This window comes from Nipponia nippon, unplaced genomic scaffold, assembly GCF_047370975.1.
Source record: "Nipponia nippon isolate SJK-2023a ecotype South Korea unplaced genomic scaffold, ASM4737097v1 scaffold_3, whole genome shotgun sequence".
Classification (NCBI taxonomy): domain Eukaryota; kingdom Metazoa; phylum Chordata; class Aves; order Pelecaniformes; family Threskiornithidae; genus Nipponia; species Nipponia nippon.
Genome location: NW_028262347.1, coordinates 56,174,095 through 56,196,962, shown reverse-complemented (window position 1 = coordinate 56,196,962; position 22,868 = coordinate 56,174,095). Strand labels below are relative to the sequence as shown.

The 22,868-nt window shown below is 59.0% G+C and overlaps 2 protein-coding genes across 2 annotated transcripts; one reads left to right on the top strand and one right to left on the bottom strand.

Annotated features, from left to right (window-relative positions):
* The first annotated feature begins 1,029 nt into the window (after positions 1–1,029).
* On the top strand, positions 1,030–9,940 carry CSDC2 (cold shock domain containing C2). The gene is made up of 4 exons (XM_009475243.2): positions 1,030–1,158; positions 7,097–7,354; positions 7,627–7,749; positions 8,011–9,940. Exons 2-4 carry the CDS (start codon positions 7,179–7,181, stop codon positions 8,171–8,173), a joined length of 462 nt encoding a protein of 153 aa, XP_009473518.1. The 5' UTR covers positions 1,030–1,158; positions 7,097–7,178; the 3' UTR covers positions 8,174–9,940.
* Positions 9,941–10,280: 340 nt separating this feature from the next.
* PMM1 (phosphomannomutase 1) lies at positions 10,281–21,985 on the bottom strand. The gene is made up of 8 exons (XM_087764973.1): positions 21,848–21,985; positions 21,614–21,731; positions 20,640–20,716; positions 20,342–20,433; positions 17,916–18,015; positions 17,011–17,086; positions 13,909–14,024; positions 10,281–13,103 (listed from the first exon to the last, which is right to left on the bottom strand). The coding sequence occupies exons 1-8, from the start codon at positions 21,914–21,916 to the stop codon at positions 12,981–12,983; spliced, it is 771 nt and encodes a 256-aa protein (XP_087621099.1). The 5' UTR covers positions 21,917–21,985; the 3' UTR covers positions 10,281–12,980.
* Between the last annotated feature and the right edge of the window lie 883 nt (positions 21,986–22,868).

Below are 22,868 nucleotides of genomic sequence, written 5' to 3'. Positions count from 1 at the left end.
TGAGCCCAACGTCACCTAAATTCCCCCCAAAGGATGCCTGCCCAGCCTGTTCTTAAAAACCTCCAGTGATGGAGACTCTGGTGCTTCCCCAGGCAATCTACTTGAGTAATTAACTGTCTGTTCTGTTAGAAAGTGTTTCCTAATGTCTAGCATCAATCTTGCTCCTTGCAATTTAAACCCCATTACTCCTTGCCCTATTCCCCAGTGGACGTGGCAAACGATTGATTCCCGTCCTCAATCGCATCGCCCTGCACCCCCAAGAGAGAAAGTCTCGGGCCGATTTATGACGTTGCCTCTGCCCGCGGAGATGGCTCTCCTGAGCACTGTCACGCCGGCACAGGGGAAAACAGAAAGGAAAGATCTTTTGAGGTCGGGGGGTTGGCATGCTGCACTGCTAGAAACGGGACCCTTAGAAAGCACCCAGGTTTGTGATGGCTGCGAGCCCGGAGCCGGGGAGCGGGGTGGTAGGGTGGATTTGTGGCACGTTCCCCGCGTGCTCCCCAGCTGCGCTGGGGGTGACCGCGGCACCCGTGGGTGCTGGGGGGCTGCAGGTTTGGGCAGGTGGGGAGAGCGGCTGCAGTGGCACCAGCGGGATTCAGGGTGACAGGGGAGAGTTTGACCCATCGCGGGGGACCCCTCCTGGTCCAGACCTGGCGTCCTGGCCCCATCCCCGCCTCCGGTGCCTTCCCACCCTCCTGTCCCACTGTCCCTGCAGCCCGTGGGGCTGCCCCATTGTGTCCGGCCGTGCCACCGATGTGCATCACTTTGCGTAACTGGAGCGATGCAGCCCCCCGGGGCTGACCCTCATCCCCTCTGGCCCCCCATACAGACTTGTTCCTTTAAGCCTAGCTCAGAAATGACCAGGCTGATCCCTCCCACCTGCCCGCTCCCCCTGGCCTGGCCCTGACGTCAGGGGAAGGCGTGCGGATGCGTGTGTGTGTGTGTGCGAGGCGCACATCATACACACATCAGATACCGCAGATCCATCAGCGGGCAGCCGGCAGGCAGGCAGGCAGGCAGCCAGCCGGAGAAAGCCCCCCAGAGCCAGGCTGCAGGCGAGACCGCTGCTCCTCGCAAGGTAGTGGAGGAGCGTTTGGCCCCGCCGAGCACCGATGCTTTGCAGAGCGCAGCTCCAGGGAGCCCGTCACTGCTAAAGAGGTAAGGGGAGGCACAATGGCCATCCAGCTTGCCCAGGCTATTGTAGCTGGAGGTTAAACTTCGTGCACTGCCTTTTTCTTTCAAACCTGCTTTATCCTTTTGACGGTGGAGAGGTGCAAGGGTGAACCGCGACTTCCCTCCTCCGGTTTCGTTATTCCCCACCAGCCTCGGGAACAATAACTCCTCTGGGGGTGGCGGCGGCAGCGTTGCACGCCTGCTTTGGCTGGGGGGCAAATAGCTGGGGCTTTGCCACAGAGGGCTGAGATTAGCTGGGACCCAGCTCTCCGCTTGCTGGCTGAGGGGGAGGCGTTTTGTAAAAAAATCCATCTTATTAAAGCAGGCTGATAATGATGGGGGCTTGAATTGGGGGTTCTTTGGGACTGGCTGCACTATTCATTCCTGCAGATGGCAAGTTAGATCCACAAAGGAGGAAGGAAGGACACAGATGAGGACATTTGCGCCAGGTCTTTGAACAGACACTATTCTAATAAAAAAAAACCCCACAACTAAGCAACCAAATCCCACAAACTTGGTATTTGGGAGTGATGATTATGCATATATGCTTAAAAGGTAAATCAAGCCTCCATGATGGTTTCTCCCTTTGCTTCCCCTTTGCATCTGGCAGCCTGCTTGCTCTCCCCCATGGCCTCCCCGAGAATTGGGCAGCCCAGCACTGACTAAGGGAGCTTTTTATAATCGATCCATAAAGGTGACATTCATATTTTAGCGCTAAGCAGGCTGTATCGTAGGCGAGACTATCTCAGCAAAGATCCCTGGAGTTGTGAGCGTGATTGGCTTAGCTGGGGAGGGGACGCTGTCAGTGTGTATTCCCAAAAACCGCCTAGTTTATTTTTCCTATAGTAATTTGTCTCAGCAAAGGGGTTTTTAACATGCAGGGTAGGCAAGGCAATTGCTTTGCTTGGTATTTAACTCTTAACAGCATGATCTGGTAACCAAAAAAGAGGGGGGGGGGGCAGCTGAGAGGCTTTCATTAGCATCGGACAGAGACAGCATTTATAAAAACCTGCCAGACACTGAGGCTGTGAGCTGCCTCTGAGGAAGGGAGGATGGAGAAACGTAGCCCAGCGAGCGCTGCGGTGGCCCTGCTTGTGGTAACCCCTGCCTGGAGCCATCCTGGTTCCCCAGCTGGTTCCTGCCCTTCACGGTAGCCCCCCGGGAGATGCCGATTCGGGATCTCGGTTGGCCACCACGGTGCTGGTGGGTCCCTCGGCGCATGAATGTGCCAAGCAGCTGAAAAATGGGATTTTTGTTTTTGCACCGAGCTCTGGGGACACGCTCCCACGTCTGGAGGGCTGTAGCTCTTCTCTGTTTCAGCCCCTGTCTAGACAGGCTGGGTCTGGGGGGGCACCAGCCTCCCCGAGGATGGCGGCGGGCCAGAACATCGCTTTCCCCGCTCCGTGGGGTGAGGAGATGGCTGCTGGCAGCTGGCTGCGGAGATGGAGTGTCTTTTTGACACAGAGACCTTTTTGCTACTGGGGGTGGAAGGAGCAGGGAGAGCAGGGAGGTAAACCTGACTCTTAAACTGGGGCCACTGGCAGTCGCGAGGGATGGAGAAAACGTGATGGCGAGCAGCAGGGAAGAGCCTGTGCGGAAGCTCGTTGGAAAAGGCAGCAGAGGGAAAACAACCTCCAGCTCCTTGGCTGGGGCGGGGGGAGCGACGGCACTGGGGAGACCCGAGCGTGGTGGCAGACAGCATCCGAGATGGGGATTTGCAAAGGAACGCGGCGGCGTGAAAGGAAAGGGCCCATAAAGGTGACTGTGTGCCAGCCGAAGGGTCACGTCCAGAGCCAGAGCATGACAGCTGCCGGCAGAGTGGCCGCCTGTCCGTCCGTCCGTCCATCCCGGGCAGCCCGGGGGTTCCAGCGGGTGGGAAGGAGCACAAAGAAGCACCGAGCGGGAGGGCCGACTCGCCGAGGGCGATTAAGCCAATTAAATATGTATTCCCCCGCCTGGCTGAGGGACAGGCGAGGGGTTTTTCTTTGCTGCCGCTGATGAACAGGGAGTGGCAGACAGAGACTGGTGCCTCTTCAAAAGGCTCCTTCCCCCCTTCTGGGGGACCTTGAAAGGCTGTTTAGTTAAACAAGGTCACAGCCAGCACCCAAGTCAATGTGTTTGGCTTTAAAGAGAGGGAGAGAGACAGTGATTTTATTTGATAAACCGCAGACCTTTCAATCGCTGGTGATGAATGGGGTACTTGGATCTCGAGATAAAAGCTGATGTGTCTACTGCCTGTCTGCCTTAATTGGCCTGGGTTTCCTGCGTTCGCCTGTGAGCGCTCCCGACTGTCAGCTCGGCTTGGAAGCCTGCCCCCCGAAAAATATAAAAGCAAAGCAGGCTGCTGTTGCCGAAGGAAGCCTTGTCACCAGAGAGCCCTGGGGTTTTGCTCCGAGATGGTTTCTTTGGGGAGGGGGAAGATGGACAGGGTTGGGGGTGTTTTTTACAAAGAGCATCCTTCCAGGGAGCTCTGGGCTCGGTGCCGCTTACACACGTCCTTGGCTCGGAGGACTGTCACCCCGGGGGACCCTCGGAGCAAAGCATGACCGCTGGTGGTGGTGGGGAGGGGGAAGATGCCTCCCGGGCCCCAGGTGCCCCCTCCGTGTCGCCTGCCGGGGCTGCAGCGGGGCTGCAGCGTGGAGAAAGGGCTGGGGAGAGGGTGGTGGGGTGGAGCACAGGGAGGGAAGGAGAAGGACAGGAGAGGCTTTCCCTGCTCTCCGGCTGGGCTGGGAGGAGACACCGGTGAGGACATGTTTGTGTCTCCCCTCTTCTCTCAGCCGGCTTTTGCCGTGAGTCCCTTTGTTTGCTGTGGGGATTTAAATGAGGTGGGAGGCAGGATAGTTCCCCAGAGCCCCCCGTGGTGCCGAAGCTCCCGCTCAGCCTCAGCTTCACCGGCGCTGGCAAAGCCGGGTGTTCAGGTGCTGGGCCCCCAGGCTGACCCACAAATTTGAGCTGGGTGCTGGAGAGGGGCAGGGCGCTGCTGGCCATGGGAGCCAGCCTTGGCATGGCCGCAGGACGGGGGTCTCTGCTCCCGCCCCCGCTCCAGGCAGGAGTTAGGTGCAGTGCCTCTGTTAGAGGAGGCTGCCTGGGGACGTGTCTGGGGGGGTTTCGTACCCCCGAGGACGGGGATCCCACAGCCTCGCTGTGCCCTGTTCCCATGCTCGTCCCAGTCAGCTGCTGCCCTGTGCCAGAGCTCTCCCCCACACGCCCACGGGCCAGCCGGAGCCCCCCAAAATGCCTGTGGGCGATCACGCCCGGCTTGTTCTCCCATGTAGGGCAAGCTCAGCTTGTGGGGGCAAACGGCAGCCCCAGGAGGGCACCCTCCGCTCCTGCCCTCAGGCCTCGGGAGCCGGCTGTCTGCCTCCTCTCCCCCAGCAATGCCCAGCATGCTTCGGCTCCCCACCACTGCTCATCCCCCGAACCAGGGAGCCTTCCAGGGCACCTCAGCCTGGGCTGGTCCCACGGGTGAACTGGGGGCAAACCCACTCTGGGTTGCCACTTCATCTGCCCGTCCCATTTTGTCCCTTGCAAGGCTCCCCCTCTTGCACACCCCTTCCCCTTTGCCTCTTATTTTTCTTTTGCCTCTGGGAAACTTCCATTTTTCCAGCCCCTTGTGGACCCGCCGGAGGAAGCTCTTTCTCCTGGCGCCAACCAATCCCCTCAGCATACTAATAGTTTGCTCCAAGCATCGTTATTCAGGTTAAATACCCTCCATTGTCTCTAATCTGGTGGGGAAACCAAAAGGCCTCGTCAGCGAATGCGCGCACAGAGGAGGCGCACCGTGGTGAAGCCATTTTCATCGTGACGGCTCCATGATGTGGCAGAGAACCGAGGGCCGCTTCCCCCAAATTGTCCTGCTTGTCCAGCCCTGACACCTCCTGGGAAGGCGCCAGATCCTGCAGAGACGCTTGAGGGCCACATCGCTTTTTTGCTGCCCAAAAGTGGCCAGGCTGCTCGCCAGCACAGGCAGGGCGGTTGGACATGGGGCACAGGTGGGAGCAGAGAAGCAGCTTGATGGCTGCCGCAGCTTTTGGCTGTCTTGCTTGAGTGCTCCCTGAGCCTTTCCAGGCTCCTTGGGCGTGGGAGAAGGAGATGGTGAGCCTGGGCATGGGGGAAGGAGATGCTGAGCCCGGCGGGCCGGGAGCCGAGCAGCCCCGGTGCAGGGTGGGCCGTGGAGCAGAAGGCAGGCGCCTGTGCTCCAGTTGCTTCGTGGCAGAGAGGAGCCGCTGAAGTGCGAGAAGGGTTTGGTGTGGGCGCGGATGGGAAGCCAGTGAGAGGAGAGACGTTTCGGAGGGGTTTGTGGCCACGGCTGGAAGTCATCTCGGAAGGCAGGAGGAAAGTGGTGGCTTCTGCCCTGGGGTGGGACTCCAGTGTGGCCTCTGTCGCCTGGACCTCGGGGTGAGGCTCTGCTGGGACTGGGACACCAGCTGAGGCGTGGATGGGCACCAGAGCTGGACTGGCAGCAGCCAGGACCCGGTGGCAGGCAGACCCCCGGCAGGGGAAGCAAGCGGAGGTGGGCGAGGGGAATGGGAGCTGCCTGGTCCCTCCCTGAAACTTCAACTGTTCTAGAAACCTTTTCCCATGTCCTTGGTGCCTGCTAATTTCAGAGCGGAGGTGACCCCCTTTCGCACGTACCCCCAGGGCCTCCGCGTCTCAAGGGGCCGCGGATGAGTCAGAAACCAAATTAAATATTCTCTGGGTTTCCCGGTGTGTGCAGGTGTCGTCCCAAAAGATGCCGCATGCCCCAGCGGGGCGGGAAGTCCTGAAGGGGGTGGCAGGGAAGGGGATGGTAACTCCATGGGATGTCAGGCTCCTCAGCTCTGGGTGATGGGGGGAACCCCCGAGCCTGAGGGGTGATGGAGATGGGTGAGCCCCGACCCAGCACCTCCAAAGAGCGGTGCCCCCAAGCACCCCGAGACAGAGGCACCCGGCATCAGGTGCAGCGACCGATGGGAAGAGAAATCGGCAGAGCCACGGCCTTCTGAGCAAGTGGCCGCTGTGCTGATCATGCACCAGAGCATCTCGCTGGGAGGCTTAAAAATGCACAACCCCCTCAATTTCGTGCTCAGGGTGGTTTGGCGAGGACAGCCATGCCCATGCTCGCGCTTGCTCCTGCTCTTCAGCAGGCAGCCTGGCCAGGCCACATTTTGCACATCCTCCGGCAGCTAAAGGTTGCAGGATTTCTGCCCCTTGGGGCTTTAACTCCTTGCAAACTGCATGATACCAGCCAAAAACCAGAGCCTGATGACCGCAGTGGCAGGAGGCTGTGCTTGTGTCGTGGCTCCTCTGAGGTGCCCAAGGGGTGCGTGTGCTGCCGGCGGCCCCGCAACAGCCTCCCGGTGCCCCTTCCCCATAGCGAGCAGTGAGCTGCTGGCTGGGGCTGGCGTTGGGTCTTAAATCCCATAGCGCTGAGGCAACCTCCTCAGACTCCTGCCCTTGACCTACCTGTTGTCTCAGCCTTTTTCCTTCACCCTTTTAGCAGAAATCTCGGGCCCGGGGGGAGATCTCAGAGGCTGGGGCTGGGGACCCAGGCATGCTGGCACTGCGTGGGCATCCTTCCCAAAATGGTCCCTGCCTGTGGCAGCCCGCACTCAGCTGCTCCTTCTCCCAGGGTGTGCTTTTTAGTGACTTCATCTCTAATATGTGGGATTATCTTGGAAAATGAAGGACGAAGCCACAAACAAGGCTCTTTCCTTCCCTTGGGGTTGATTTGCTGGAACATCCTGGGTTGCTCCAAGCCAGGACGGGCTTCCCAGAGTGATTCCCAGTGCCAGGGGGTGGTACCCAGTACCAAAGGCTGACGGCATGCTGCCTGCCCCCACAGATGTGGGGCTGGGAGCAGCGGGGGCCATTCCTGAGAGCAAACTGCCTTTGCCAAAAGCCCCCCCGGGGGCATGTAACCACTCTCCCCTTTGCTCCCCAGGTCACAGGCAGCAGACCCGTGCACCCTTTCTCCTGCCAGCCACCCGCCCGTCCCCAAAACGGAGGAGCCCGCCGGCCCCACCATGTCGTCGGACCCCAGCGCCCCACCGGCGGTGCCGCCCCTGCACTCCCCCAAGTCTCCGGTGTGGCCCACCTTCCCCTTCCAGCGGGAGGGCAGCCGCATCTGGGAGCGGGGCAATCTCCTGCTGCGGGACCTGCCCAGCCCCCTTCCCACCAAGAGGACCAGGACCTACTCGGCGTAAGTACCCGGCACATGGCGAGCGGGCTTGGGACTGTCTGGCTGAGCCGAGCAGGGACTGCGGTCACCAGCAGCACCTGCAGAACCCTTTATGCCTGGTGCACATCGCCATTGCGGAGCTCCAGCGTCACCGCACCCACCTGCCTGGGGTGCTGCGGGTGGGTGCCACGTGCTCTCCCAGGGAACGCCATGTTTTCGTAGCAAACCTCTCCCCGTGCTGCCCCCGGGGTGAGTGCTGCCGGTGACACATCTCTGTCCCTTTCCTCCCGCAGGACAGCACGTGCCTCTGCCGGCCCCATCTTCAAGGGCGTCTGCAAGCAGTTCTCTCGCTCCCAGGGCCACGGGTTCATCACCCCCGAGAACGGCACAGAGGACATTTTCGTCCACGTGTCTGAGTAAGTCCAGGGGCCGTGTGGTGCCAGGATGCCCTGGGGGAGCTGTGCCATCAGCATGGGGCTGGAGACCCGTGGGCTGAGGATGTCTCCATGGGGTGGGTGGGGATGGGGCTCTGCCTGTTCTCTACCTGCCCTCGTCAGTGGGTTTTCTTTCCCAAGGCGCAGCTGGTGGGTCAGGTGCCTTCCTCGGTGCTGGGTGGTCGAGGCGGGGGGTCTGGCTCTTGGCCGCAGCCCTACCGCCTCTCCTCTCCTCTCCTGCAGCATTGAGGGGGAGTACGTCCCAGTGGAGGGGGACGAGGTGACGTACAAGGTCTGCCCCATCCCTCCCAAGAACCAGAAGTTCCAGGCGGTGGAGGTGGTTCTCACCAACCTGGCGCCCCACACGAAGCACGAGACGTGGTCCGGCCAGATCATCGGCTCCTAGGCGCCCAGGGGGGCCACCGGCCGCTCGGCCCCACGGAGCAAGCCTGCCCAGCCGCTCGCAGGGGGCACGGGGGGAGCCGAGGTGGCGACGGGGCTGGGGCTGCCCCCAAACATGCAGGCGTTTGCGTTCAGTGTCTTTTATAAGGTTACGGTTTCCTTTCTCTGTGTGTGTTTGTAAATGTCTGTCGAGGGGGACAGGGGAAGCAGAGCCCTCCCCTGCCGCCCCCCAGCTCCGGGGGCAGCGCCAAGCCCCACATCCCCTTCCTTGCCCCCGAGGCCATGGGGAGCAGGGGAACCAGTCCTGCTCCCCGGCCCCCCCCTGCTGCCCCGGGCTGAAGCAGGTGCTGAGAACAGGAGGGGGCCGGGGGAAGGTTGGTGGGGCTCGGCTCGTCCTCCTGAACCCTGCTCTGGCAAGACGGGCACCCCGCTTGGTCCCGCTGCCCGCAGCATGGCAGCAGCAGGGCATGCCGTGGGGCTGGGGGAAAACGGAGCGGCGTGGGGCAGCATATCACTGTGCGAGGACTGGGTGGCTGAGCCCCATACCCATTGCTGGCAGCTCACGGCACCCGCCTGAGCCACATCCCTCCATCAAACGATCTCAGGTCAGCGGTGCCACGGGGAGGCGAGTGGCTTACAGAAAGAAAAAAATTAGTTTTAAGGGGCAAATGGCTGCTGGCAGGGCGCCGGGGGCACTTGGCGTTGTGCCTGGGGTCTGTGCCTGGGCGTGGGGAAGGGGTGCACTTGGCACCTCTGTGCACCCTGCTGCTGCTGGGCCAGTAACGCACTTTTCTTGGCTCGGTGCTGACATGGTTTTGGGGAGATGGCTGCCTTCTCCTCCTCCTCCCCTTGTCCCCCCAGCCCCCTGGGGACCCCCCTTCCTACGCGTGCGTGTGTGTGTGTGCACGTGTGTGTGTGCACGTCCGTAGCTTGCCGAAGGGGCGAGGGGCTGTGAGGGGTTTGAGTAGCCTCAGCCGTGGGGTGAGCGCAGCCACCTCCTCCCCAGCCCCTCGGTGTAGGCAGGGTCTCGTATACAAAGCACAAACTTCGTTTTTGGTCTTCTCCGCCATGCCCTGGCCAGGCGGGCTCCCACGGCCTCGGGGAGGGACAGGGCAGAGGACAGTGGGGTGGGGGAGGCTTGCACCCAGCTGGGCCTGAACTGACCCCAGGGAAACGATGCCTGCACATGTGCTCCAGAGATTATCAGCATCTTAAGGGGTTTATTTCGACACAGGGCAAGCAGCAGGGTGACAACTGCTGGCTCCCCAGGCACCTGCTCGGCGGGAGCACCGGTGCTGCCGGTACTCAGCGCTGATGGAGAGAGGCATTTCCCCCCTTTCTTGCCGCCGCTGTTGTGGTGGGGACAGGGGTTTGCCATAAGCAGGGAGGAGGGGGGCAAGGCTGGTGCCACACGGGACAGCTGGGGCCCTGTGGGTTCAGGAGGACCACCGCGTGCTGCCCCAGCCCAGGCTGGTGTGGGGACTGCCCCGGGAGCCCGCGGCCCAATCTCACTGCCAACCCGAAGCCCGGCTCACCCAGGGGCTGCAGTGACACCAGCTCAGGCCCCAGGCATCCCCGGGACACGCAGTCAGCTTGGCCAAGGCAAACTTTGTTTGATTCTTTTTTTTCTCTCTCTCCTTTTGTTTTGGAAATAAACTAAAACCCTAGACTTATTGGTGTTTTTACAACTCCGGTGTGGTTCCTGCCTGTCTGACCATGTGTCGACCTTTGTAACGTTGGCAATAAACCATTAAAAGTGACTTTCCCATGAGCCCTGCCCATCCCGGCTCTTTGTCCTGTGTGCGTGTGTTGCAGTGGGGATGCTGGTGACTCTCCTGGGTAAAGGACCTGGAGCGCCCAGGGATTTATCCGGACAGCAGGACAGACTCAGCCGCCTCCGCACAGCATGTCCCAGGGGGTTCTGGGGTGCTCCAGCCTTGCTCGGGGGGACCAGACCCTGAGCCTGGGTCAGGAGGCTGCTGTCCACCAGGAGGGGTGACCGGGACCAGGGCTGGTCCCCTGCTGCCACAAGGATTTCCAAGTGCAGCTGCCTGACCTCTGGCTGTGTTTCACCCCAGCAGAGCCCAGCACAAAGCACACGCTGCCTCCAACCGCTGCATGTTGTAGCTTTAATACGATTGATTTTATTTTTATTAATATACATATATATGTATTTAAATATATTTCTTATTTAACAGTTGGTATCAGCCAGACAGGAGCCGCCCATCTTGCACCGATATGGAGCCATATGGCACGACGGTCCCCGACGTGGGGCCCTCCCCATCCTCTCGCTCACACACACGTGGGGAGAAACCCCCATTCCTGCCATGGGCACCCACCGGGAGAGGAGCATCTGATGCTGTCCTCCTCCTCATTCTTCCAGCAGGACAGGGTCTCCTGGCGGGAGGTGCCCTCAACTAGCCCAAGCTAGTGGGTGTAAGACAGAGAGAGGAATGGGGAAGGTTCCTGAGCTTGATCTCACCCATGCACACGTGAGCTCCTGAGCAGAGAAAGCGATGGCTGGTGCCTTGAAGGCCATCCCTGCCTCTGCCCTCCTCGCCCTGCAACTCTCCCCACCCTGAGGAAGGGACGTGCTGCTATCAGGAGCAGCCTTGGACAGAACCTGCCCTTCCCTTCAAATATGCAAGGCATCTCAGCCCCAAGGCCACCACGGTGCCTCGTGCCTTCAGGGCTAGGCCCAGCTCTCTACTCACCACCAAGCTCTCTAGAGATCCTGCTGACTTTGAATAGACTTACAGGAAAAATAACCCCCCCAAACCCACACATAACCTGATCCAGAGTGAAACAGAGAAGGAGGAACCACAAAACACACAATTCCTCCATGGAGGTTGCAGTGGAGGGCCAAAACCAGTGGCCTGTGAAAAGGGTACCCTGCATCCAGGCTTCCCCAACAGGTCCTCTTCCCCCACACAGAAATTTTCTCTGGGTAGAAAGAGGAATTTGTGCATTTGTTGGGGATTTCCAGATGCTGGGCAGACCGCTGCGCTCATGCAAATGTCATGCATTACAGGTTTGATGTGTTGTAGAGTTAAGAGTGGAGTCAGGTGGAGGAGGCATGCAGCACCCCTGCTCCTGCGCCCAGGCAGCAGTGCCAAGGTCCACTCAGGACTCTGCCCGTGGCAACGTGGGAGCCCTGCCCTGGGTCTAAAAGCACCAATGTATCTCGCCTGAGGAACTTGGCCCCGTGATGAAGTGGCAGTAGCCAGCTGAGAAACTTCTCTCTGCAGTCCAGCTGCTAGGTGGGAGATGAAGAGCAACAGCGAGGAAAACAGAAACAGGAGAAAAAGAGGAGAGAAAACAAGACCAAGAGACGTGGCAGTGCCACACCAGCAGGGATGTGGTCCCCGGGAGCCATGTGGGGGGCTTTCGCAGGAACCTCTGGCACCCTCCAGGTCCACAAACACCAGACACGTGTGCCCTGGGGAGCTATAAGCAGGACATCTCCCTGGAGGGGATCCCCGAGGTCCTCTTGAGCACCAAGGTGTGACTAGCGTCACTGGTGCGGTCACACACCCCAGCATAATGGCCAGGAATAAAGGGGCAATGTGAGGGAGGAGGTCAAGGGCCAAAGGAGAAATGTGATTTTGCAACCCATGAAGACCCAGGAGAAGAGAGGAGCAGGAGGAAACATGACAGCTGCACTGGTGAACATGCGTCCCTACAGGTGACCATGTAAACCAAGCGTGTGGGACAAGATGGGGTGGAAAAGCAAGCTTGGAGGGCACTGTTGAGTGTGCACCTCCAGTGGCACTAGAAACCAGGTCTGGCCTGTGTTGGCCCTCTCTGAAAATGTCTCTGGCAGCACGATGGAAAGCTGAGCACTGGGAAAGAAGGGGACTCAGTCTGTTATGAATACCCTGGGTAAGGTTTTACACTGGCACATCTGTGATGCCTAATGGAGACGTGGGTGGGAAGACTGTTGGGAAGCCTTCTGCCCCCAACAGCTCCGCAGCGTGCTCTGCACACGCCAGGCACCTGGGGTCCTCCAGCTGCGCCAGGCAAGGTCTGACTTAACAAATTCTGCAGAACATGGAAAAGAAACCCACAGTAGCCATTTTTTTGGTAAGCTGAAGAGAGAATTAGTTTCTTCATGCACCTGAGCAAAGCTCAGAGCAGAAGCAGAGTCATTTTAAAACTGTCATTCCCAGGTCACCTGTAGGGACTGGCACGGTGTGGCACTGAGGTGAAGGACATGGTGATCCTCTCCATTAGGATGCACAACGCTGCAACTAGCTGGTGTTGCAGCTACCTCTTCCTACCATGGGCATGGAGCAAACAGCCTTCCCGGCCTCTCGCTTTGGAGCAGCTCTGGTGAGAGCGCCTGGGGCCTCAGCAGCCCCACTCTCCCCAGCCAAGGCGCGAGGGGGAGAGAAAGGTGAGACGCATGTTCCCTCCTGCGGAGGTGTTAAGAGAAACAGCGAAAAAGAAGAGAAGATGGGAGGGAGCACAGGATGGACACCTACGTGCTGTCGTGACTGGCCTTTTCAAATGCCTTCCAACCATGAAAGCATCTGCATTGCCGTCCACCATGGCCCGAACTGTCAAGAGAGAAGTTTTGCTGGAGGTGAGGAGTGTCTGGTCCCACAAGCTCCAGCCGTAGATGGGGAGTGCCGAAGGGCTGCTCAGCGAAGGCCCCCTCCTGCACACCCACCCGCACTCACGCGTTACATCCCGACCAGCCCTGGAAAGTGGTTTTTTCCCATCTACCCTGAGCAGATTCCTCAAATGAAGGTGCTTTTCCTGGCGGGGGGAGAGGGTGGGGCCGGGGCAGGGCTGCGGGGACCTGGCCGTCAGCACTCGTTTGCTCTCTCTGGAAAGAAGATTTCACGGCATCGCTGGACCGTGTCCTGGGGGGACTGGACGCTGTGTCCCACTGTGCGGGGATCGTCATAGATTTCATAATCATTCCCTCCCTGCAGGAGAACAGAAAATACGGAAAATGTCAGCAGGGTCTCAACAGAGCATCCTCATCCGTGAACCCACATCTTGCTCTGTGTTGTGAGGAGCTGGGGTGGGAGCTAGCAGCTGGGCAGGCAGCGACCGGCTGGGAAGGCGCTGCCAGGGCTTTGCTGGCCCAGGGGGGCAGAAGAGGCTGGGCTGGGAGCCCTGCTCCCTCCCTCTTGCCTCCCCTCTTCGGTGCCAGGGGAGAAGCATAGAAAAGATGCAGAAGGTCCTAGACCAGCAAAGCTTAGCGTCCAGGAGCCTGGAGTTAACCCCTGCCCTGCCTGTGGAGGGGCTAGCAGAAGGTGGGGTGGGCATATCTGGGGGGCAGCGGTTGCCATCATCTGGAAAGAGCCGAGCGGGTGGCCAAGCCGGTCTACATCAGCAAGGAAGCACCATCCTCCACCACTCTAAAGGGAAGGTGAAGCTGTTCCTGCTGTTGAAATGCCCTCTCCTAAGTGCTGGGGGCTCATGTTTTGGGTCCTGAGGGCTGCAGGAGTGGCTGCCACCCTCCCGAGGGTGCGGGGGGCAGGAAAGTGATGCTGAGGGAGACCTGCTCCCCAGCACAGTGAATCCAGGGTGATTTCCCCGTGATCCAGCGGGCCTGCCGCAAACATGCACCACACGAGAGCATCTCTCCCCCTCGCACCGCTAGAGGTCTGTGTCGGCCACCGGCGGGACGCAGGCCGTGGGACCCATGATGGAGCAGCTCCACGCAGGCTTGCCAGGCCAAAGGAGGGAAAGCAGCCGTGTGTGGGGCGAGCAGGGCATACTCACAGGGGTCGTCTCGTTCCCAAAGAAGTGGATGGTGTCAAATCTCTCGTCGTCAAGCACATTGAGGCAGTAGCGCTTGTCCCAGCCCTCCGGGAAGACGTCAAAGCTGATCATGCCACCTGTCAGCAGAAGGGAGGGCATTGGGCGACGCTGGTGGGAGCTGGCAGGGCGTCCCCCCACCACAGGACAGGCAGGAGGAGGGGAGAGGACTGGATGTGCACGGGGAGCCCCCCGCAAGCAGCAGCCAGGCACCAGCTCTGCCTTGGTGTGCCTCTCCGGCATGTGGCTAGGGCAGTGGCAGATGCTGTTCCTATGACAACAGGCTGGAGTGACATCAGCATGGCAGGGGTGACATCAGCACGGCTCCCCTGACTGCAGGCTGGCAGGCAAGGAGCAACCAGAGGGCTGCAGGGGGGGATGCTGGGGTGGGAGGTCCCAAGAGATGCATCTGTTGGGGGACATTTGGGGTCATGCCTTGCAGATAGCATCAGCACGTTCTGTGTCCCAACGGGGGACAGTGCCCTCAGAGACCGGCACCACTTTCTCTCCTAGGCTCCTGTGTGGACATCAGACATCGCTGGCCCTTCTTACAACCACCGCTCTGACGCTTCTTAACCCTACAGGGAGCGGGGGCCCCCAGCACCCTGCACACAAAAAGCAAACCCCACGCACCACACAGCTCAGGGGTCCCAGCTGGCTGCGCTGCAGGCCCCGAGGAGGCTCCGCACGCTGATCAAGGACCTTGCCACGGAGGTGCCACGAACCCGTCGCCATAATCGGGGCACGACCCTGGCCTCTCACCTCAAGAGTCAAGTGCGGGTTGCCAACATCTGGAGGGGCACCAAGGCAGCCAGGGCAAAGGTACAGAGGTAAGGGAGCTTTCCCAGAGAGCACGCATACGCGTGCACATGGACACCCATGGCCACCAAGGGTTAACGAGCTTCCTAGCCCTTGCTCTTAGACCAGGCAGAGTTTATTCCAGCACTGCGCTGCCTTTTGAGGGTGCACGGAGGCAGCGCCTTCCCGTCCTCTCGAGCTGCCCCGCTGTGTGCACAGCCTGCAGAGCCAGTCCCTTGTCCCATCGCTGACACAGGTAACACACTCCTCCCAAAACAAAGCCAGCAACTGAGGGCATGCATATGTTTTGGGTCTTGCTCAGAGCCTGGAGGAATGGGGATTTGAGCTGGGATGTGCCTTTCCCTGCCAGATCAGGTCTCTGCTCCTCTTGGTTTTGAGGGGGCCCCCTGCTTCTCCAGGCAATCTACTGGGCCACCAGCAATCCTGGAGTTTCACACTCTCCTTCTTCATAAATCATAACCTCGCCTCTCTTAGGAAGGGGGTGAGTAGACAGGCACCCTCAGGGGACAGTCCCTGCTGCAGGAGGCACTGATCCCCTGGGCAGTTCAAACATGTACGTCCTGATGCTGTGCTCCTCTCTTCCCTGGCTGGTTGAGGTGTCCCCGTTGGTTTGAGGATCCAAAACCAACCCTCCTCAGAGTCTGAGGAGCCAGGGATGGAGTCTGTGTGTCCAGCTCGAGGCAGAGGATTCGCTACCAGACAGGATGCCCTGGGCAGGGCACTGCAATATGGACAGGAGCAAGTGCCCTATCAGCTCAGGGATGGGGATGCCCCAGGCTCACAGCAGGAGCCAGCATCAGAGCAGGAGCTAAATTTGGTTGCCTTCATTAAAATCCTTCCTGGTTTTGTATGCAAAGCCATTTACCTGAGCAAAACGCTGCATTTCGCTGCATTCTGGTCTTTTAAACAGCTGGGCGGCAAGAAGGGGCTCCTGATACCAGCTGGAGAGGGTAGGAAATCAAAGGGAGAAGAGGTGGTGTGGAGGACAGCCAGTGCTGTCCCTCACCTAGGCAGAGCACGGGTCTGGGGGCTGCAGGGAGATCTCCTACCACCTCTGGGGCTTGTGTCCTCCACAGCCTGGGACAAGCCATGGGGAGCCAGCTTGGCACAAGTGCCCTGTTTCTGCGTGTCCCTGTTTTTGGATGCCTGACCTGAGACACCCCGTGTTTTCTTTGTGGAGGAGCGGGGGGCCCGCAGCTCCCCTTATCTTTACGCTTTTACACAACGGGCTCTTCATGGCGACTTCCCAAAGTCAGAGGAGAAAGGCCCAGTGTTCTGCTCTCGTCCCCCGTGCCTGCGGGGACACGGCGGCAGGGACCTTGTCTTTCTCTGCTGTGACAAACGGTGTGTCAGTGCTGCGGGCAGCACAGGATGCCCCTGGCAGGACGCTGAAGGCAAGGGGAGGCTCTCAGAAGGAAAGTCCTTGGAGAACCAGAGGGCCAGACCCTTGGTACTGGCCCATGCTGGGTGCAAGAGTGGGGTGTCACCTGCCGCCTCCCAGCCTCGTCACCCCCTTGCCCTTTGGCTAGGCTACCACACGACACCTTCTTATCTCACACATACCCATCTGCTCTGCAGAGGGTCTTCTTCCAGCATCAGCCCCACCACTTACACACCCTCATTTTCCTCTCTGTCCTGGCCAGATCCCCAGGATTGCTCAAGCCCCTCCTTTGGTTCCTCATCTTCGGTAAGCTGGCTGTAAGAGCCACCCCAAGAAGTCGCCCTGCAAGTCCACGGCACGGAGCTGCAAACTCCTTGCCTCTCAGCAGCTCTTCCTCCAGGAAGAAAGATGTTTCCCTTGTAGCCAACCCTCCCAAGAAAACCCCAGAGCCAAGATATGCATTAAGGCTCCTGTCTCATTCCTAGAGAGGAGTGCATGTGCCTGGAGCTCTGCTGGCCACCCTGGTGCTGATGCTTGAGCCAGAACAGACCTTCTGGGCAGGGGCGGGCCCTCCAGAGCTAACTGAAATTAAGGCAGGGATAATGTCACGGGACAGAAACCCACCTGTCTGGCTGATTCCCAGGGAGGCAAATCTACAGCACAGTTTATTCTCTGCTGTCACCCTGCCACAGATGTGAACGTGATGCCCCTGCAGGGGCTCTCCAGGACTAGAAGCTCTTTATGCTCTTCCTGGCATCTCCAGGCCCCCAGAGGGAAGAGCTGGGATTCCCGGTCCCCTTCCCAGCATTTTATGGGAAATAAGATAAAGAGGCCAAGGCAAAGCCTGGGAAGCCCCCTCTGCTCACCTCGAGAGAAACGCAGGCCTTTGCCAGCAAACTCCCTCTGCAAGGCTGCCACAAACTTCTCCCGGATCCGCTCTTTCTGTGGAGGAGAAGGAGGAAAGGGAAGGAAAGAGGGTTTGAATAATTAGATGTTGACAGTCTACCAGAATCCACCATAAACTGTCTGCTGGGCAACTCTGGCTTATTGCTCTGCTCCCTTCCCACCTGCCCCGAGCCCCAGTATAACGCCATTTAGCCAACTTTCACCAGTCTTGCCCAGTGTCCATGTAAAAGGCCACCAGCCAAGGGTAGCTTCAGCAGGCTCCTGGGAAGAGCAGATCCCAGCCCTTCCTTGGCAATGAAATGCAACTGCTTCAGTTTCCCAAAGCAGAGTTCATAACCCAAAGTCTCCAGCTTTGCTTAAAAAGTCTTGTAAAGTCCAACTGATCCCTCAAGCCCAAAAAAGCTCCTCCAGGCAGAAACTGCTGTGAGCATGGGGCAAGCACTCCACAGATCTGCCTAGCAGATCCACCGTGACCCTCCCAGTCTGGAAAGCCCATTAGTTCCAGCTGTGTTGGGGCTGGGAGAGTGAGAGAGAGAAGACAGCTGCTCGGCCATCTTTGGTTACTGTAAATGAGGAAACACCCTGCTAAATAAGTGCCTTATTTCCTGGGGCTCTCCCACAGCAGAAGGAATCCTGCTGGCCACCCCATTGCATTGGTGGTTCCCAATGAAGTAAAATTCTTTCATTCATCTGTGTCTCTCCTTGGGTTTTCTGACCTCCAGTCCTGTCCCCACCTTGCTGCACATGTTGGCCTGGTGCACACCTTGGAGCTGGGCTCCTTTCTCCTTGGGGTGGTGGGAACACGAGATCTGCAGTGGTGCAAAACCAGCAAAGGGGAGGGTGAGCCCGAGTCTGGCCCATCTACCTTGTCCAGCTCGGAGAACTCAATTCGCTCCTCTGGCGTGCAGCTCCGTCCGATGGGGGAGATGTTCAGCATCCCGTTGCGAAACTCAATGAAGGTTCCTCTGTGGGTGGGCAAGGGCACAAGGTTACTGGCACAGGGAGAGAAAAACAGACCTTTCCAGGGGAACGGCTGCTCGGTGAGATGCAGTCTCTGCAGGGACACGCAGGAGGAGAGAAGCCATGCCCACTCATGGGTGCTTCATGCCAGGCAGAGACCAGGTATCAACAACTCTGCTTAAGGTCTCCAAGGGGCTCATAAAAAGAGACTGTAAGAGAAGAGGAATGAACAGTTCCTGTGTGCCCTGGGGACAGGCTGGAAGCAACGAGCTTAGGTGAGATGACAGAAAACATTTTTTAATGTTGTAATAACTGCAAAGACAGCTATTGCCTGGACTGGACCAACCGCCTGACCAGACTGTGGCGTCTCCACCCCTGGATGCTTTTAAGAAACGTGAAGCTGGCAGTACCCTGGGGCAGTGGGATGGAATAGGTCAGTGTAACTTGCTGCTGCAATCTGGCGGCAGGCTGATGAGCAATCAGGACCTCCTCGTGGGGGACAAATCAGGTAGGACCCGCAGGGCCTCTGTATCTCCTGTTTGTCCCCTGCACCTTTGACTGCAACTCTTATCTTATCTAAGCCTGCACAGACAGGACCCAGTTCCTGCTTGCCACCCTCTCCTTGCGCTGGGATCACTACTCTGCCACTTCCTCGGCAGGCTGGTTCAAAGCACTAAGCTGGCAGAAAACTGCTCCCTTTTCTTTTTGCTAGAAACCCAGCCAGTTCTGTTTGCTTATCACCTTGGGATAGCTCACTGACAGGCCAAACAGGTACCAGCACTGGTGGGGCAGAAACAACAGGGGATGGCAGTACTGCCAATTTGAAAATAGATTGAAACTCTTGTGGAAACCTAGCTGGAGCAAGGAGATCCCCTTCCCTGTCCAGCTGAGGAGCCCTGAGCTCATTAACCCTCTAATATCCCTCCCAGCCCTGCCTGCTGTTTCTCTGTGATAAAGTGCTTACCACTCTGCTTCTGGGGGAAAAACTCTACGCCTCCTGTCTCGGACCACAGTGAAGAACTTCATGGGGAACGGACACACGGGCAGCCATTCCTGCAGCCTGGGAGCAGCATCTCTGCAGCACCAAGGGTTTGGTGGCTCATGCCCCAGGCCAAGACTCAGGAGATGCGGGTTAAAGTCCTTGCTTTGCTAGAAATCCCATAAGCTTAAATCCACAGAGACATTTGGGAGCTGAAACTTGGCCAGGCTGTTGGGCAACCAGACAGCAATGAGGCAACCAAACAGCCTTGAGGGTTCTGGGTCCCAGCCTACGCTTTTGGGGGCCTGTTCATCCGGCAGTCCTGTTGCAAGGAGCCACCCTGGCCCCTTTCACCGGTCCTCATATGGATTGCCATATGGTGGCACATCAGGCAACTCATCCGGATCACAGTTTAGCAACTTTTACCAGCTTAATTTCAACCAGACAGCTCGCCTGCTCGGGTTCACTGTACAAACACAAGGGGAGAGCAGGAACAAACCAGCTGAAGCGAGAGGAGGGTAGAGTTGCTGCTTTCAACAGCTCTGCTGGCTCACGCCGGCTTCAAGCATTTGTGAAACCGTGGTTTGAGGGGTGGTTTGACACTGCACCCAGGCTGGTTTAACTGCAGGCTGCCTCTGAAAGAGGTCCTCCTGCTCTCCCCTTCCACCTTCATGCCATCTGTTCCCTCCCTCTCTTTTCTGTGATAACAGGGCAAGCTGATCCAATGGAAAACTACCCTTTTCTTTCCTGGCAGTGCCCTAGTCTTCCTTCAGAGGAGGTGTACCAACCCAACTCACCCCATGGCTGCTGGATCTCATGGGGGGAAGCAGACAGGAACACAGGGTCGGGGGCAGAGCAGGGCCAGCCCTATTACCAGTGGCACCAAGTGAGACTGGGTTAGAAACAGTGTGAAACTCTGTGCTCAGGCGCTGGACCTCCCATCTTAGGAGCCATTGTTCATCTGTTTGGAAACTCATACAACCAATGATGCCCGATGCCCTGACCAGTAACGAGCTGGTACCATTGTCTTAAATGAGATGCACACAGTGGCTGTACCCTGATGCATGCAGTGGCTGTACCCTGATTCCCAGGGAAGAAAATCCGAGGGGCAAAAGAGCAGGCACTATGCTAAAAAATAGTGCGGACTCTCCAGAACAAAGACCCTCCTCCATTATTTGCCCACAGTGCCCAGCTCGGTGGGACAGTGATCCTACACAGGGCCTCTAGATGCTAAGATAAAACCTGGAGCAAGACGGGCTCAGTAGCTCAGCTGTTCTTAGGAGAGATCTGGAGCCCAGAACTCCCTAGAAATCAGTGCTGTGACTGCCATTTGCATGGGCTTGGGCCGTTACCGTTTCTTGGGCAGCTTCAGCAGTGCCATGTAGTTGAGACAGAAGTTGATTAGATCCTGCAGCAGCTCTTCCCCCAGGTGGTCCTGAATGGCCTGTGGGAGGAGAAGGAGGAGTGAGGAAGATGCCTGACCTCCCGTGAAGCCCACCCGAGAACATGACCTGGAGGAGCGGGACATTCAGATCCGAGATTTGGGGAGAAGAAAAGAGGCTGCCCATCTGCCCGGGGCCAGGAGCTGCTCCCCACAGCGCGCAGGGCACGGGGAAGGAGAGCCATGGCTGCAAGGGGAGCTGGACCTACCTGCTTGGAGACCAGCTGCCCATTCTTGTATTGCACTGTGCCATTCTCTGCGAAGACATAGTCAAACTTATCGATGACTGAGGGGGGAGGAAATAAAAGAAGAAATGTGAGTACTGCCTGGGAAAAGGGGCCAAAAGGACTGGGCTCAGGACTGAGCGAGCCATCCTCCCGGTTCCTTAGTACCGTGCTTTCCACATCTCCCGTGCTCCGCAAAGGGCCACCGACCCTCCTCGCTCTCCGCAAAGTGGGTGAGGAGATTATCTTCTGCCCACAGGTGGGGAGATGACGCACGCAGGGGGAAACGACCTGACCAAGGTCACGGGCTGAATCAGTGGCAGGACGAAGATAAGGGCCCCAAAACGTCGGGCTTTCAGCCACGTGCGTGACTCTGCTCTCGCTCTCTCCTCCCCTCCGCGCTGCCAGCGTGCTGGGCAATGCAGTCACCGGTGAGATACAACCCCAGCCCCTCCTGCCACCTGGGCACGCAGCACTGCCGACTCAGCAATCGGCCTCAGCCGGGAATTTCTCGGCCTCCCTTCGCTAAGGAGGCAGGAGGCAGAGCTGGGAGCCCAGCCGCGCTTGGCATCCATGCCAGAGAAGGGAAACAAGGTGGAGGGAGCGGGGGCTGCTCCTCTGCCCCGCGTCCCTGTTTGAACACGACGAGGAGCCCCGCGGAGACCCCGCCACGGAGCAGCAGGGAGGTAACGTTTGCGAGGGGCTCCTGCCGGCTGCGTGCGTGGGGAAGCCGTCAGAGCCCGGGCGAAGCTCGTACAAAGCCGAGGCCGGAGCAGCGGGGGCGGGAGCATCCCTGCCCGCTCTCCGCAGAGGGAGAAGGAGCCGAGCGGCGGCGCCGGCCCGGGCGCGGCCCGGCGCCCCAGGGGCGGGCGTGGGGTCGGATTTAGGACACCCCCCCCCCCCCCCCCGGGGGGGGGGGGGGGACGGGACCCACGCACCCCTCGTCGGCCGCATCTCACCTTCGTCCCCGTCCCCCAGCTGCTCGGCGATCTTGGCGTAGTCGGAGCCTCCCACCACGCCGATGTGCACCCTCTCCCGCAGCTCCCGCAGGAACGCGTCCACCTCCGGCTCGATTTTCTGCAGGGGAAGCGAGGGGTGAGGCCGCAGCCGGCCCGCCCGGCTCCGCCACGCTGACCTCGGCCCCCTCCCCGTCCAAAACTCCGGTACCCTCCCCCCCCCCCGTCCCTTGCTACCTGCCGAGCCGGCGTCAGGGTCCCGTCCACATCGAAGAGGCACAGCACCCGACCCCGCGCCGCCGCCATCCCCGCCGCCGACCCGGCCTCTGCCAGCGGGAGGCGGGACCGCGCTGAGGAGACGATGGCGGCCGCGCCGCCCTCCCCGGGCAGCCGCCGCACGAATGTGCGGCGGCTGCCCGGGGAGGGCGGCGCGGCCCCGGAGGACCCCTCCACCAACCCATCACCCGTCCCCCCGTGTCTCCGAAGGCCCCTTCTGACTGAGCTACCCGGTGAGCTCGGCTCCTCCGGGCCTTTCCGTGTCCTAAGGAAGGGGACGGGAGCAGCGTGCGTTCGGTCCCCGCATTTCTAAGAGGACGCTGTTAAGATCTGATCTTTTCCCTGGAGAAGTGCAGCTCTCCGCCTCTGCACGAAGACCTATGTCTCGCAGTAATTTTTGCTTCGACCCGCTTAACAGTTAACCCCACGAGTCATTTAGGATTTAATCGGACCGTCTGGTCAGATCGTGTTTACACGGCTCCGTATTATGCTGGCCTGATAGGTAAAGGCCTGCCCGGCTGCCGTCTCCGACGATAACGCCTGAATTATTTTCCGACATCGGAAACAACCTACGGGGAACACTCAATGCTTTTTGCTCAGCGGTGAGCTTGCCGTCTCTCCCCGGACGGTGCTCAGTGTGCTGAGCTAGGTTGGAACCGGGGGGGGGGGGGGGGTAGATTTTTTTATTTTTTTTTTTTTTTTACGGTCTGATTACTTTTTCTGAGTATTATTTCCTTCCAGGGCATTGTGCGACCCCTTTTCCCAGTTCCCCACCAGATTCCTCTCAAAATGAAGCATTCGGGTGGCTTCACAGATTTTTGCTGGTGGTTTTGAGTTTCCTGCTCCCGCTCAGCGAAAGGGGGATGTACAGAAACGACGTTAATAATTTACCTCTGTGCCATTGCCTCGGACAAGGTTTACCAAAACATCCTCGGCTCCTCACTGGGGGAGGCATTCATCGCGTCCACCAGTTAACGTCACC

Excerpts from the sequence above, each read along its gene's own strand:
- CSDC2 (XM_009475243.2), top strand. The coding sequence starts at position 7,179 with ATGTCGTCGGACCCCAGCGCCCCACCGGCGGTGCCGCCCCTGCACTCC. Across the intron at positions 7,355-7,626 it reads AGGACCAGGACCTACTCGGC|GACAGCACGTGCCTCTGCCG; the intron begins GTAAGTACCCGG and ends TTCCTCCCGCAG. Across the intron at positions 7,750-8,010 it reads ATTTTCGTCCACGTGTCTGA|CATTGAGGGGGAGTACGTCC; the intron begins GTAAGTCCAGGG and ends CCTCTCCTGCAG.
- PMM1 (XM_087764973.1), bottom strand. The coding sequence starts at position 21,916 with ATGGCGGCGGCGCGGGGTCGGGTGCTGTGCCTCTTCGATGTGGACGGG. Across the intron at positions 20,434-20,639 it reads GGCAGCTGGTCTCCAAGCAG|GCCATTCAGGACCACCTGGG; the intron begins GTAGGTCCAGCT and ends CTCCTCCCACAG. Across the intron at positions 13,104-13,908 it reads TTGGGAACGAGACGACCCCT|GGAGGGAATGATTATGAAAT; the intron begins GTGAGTATGCCC and ends GTTCTCCTGCAG.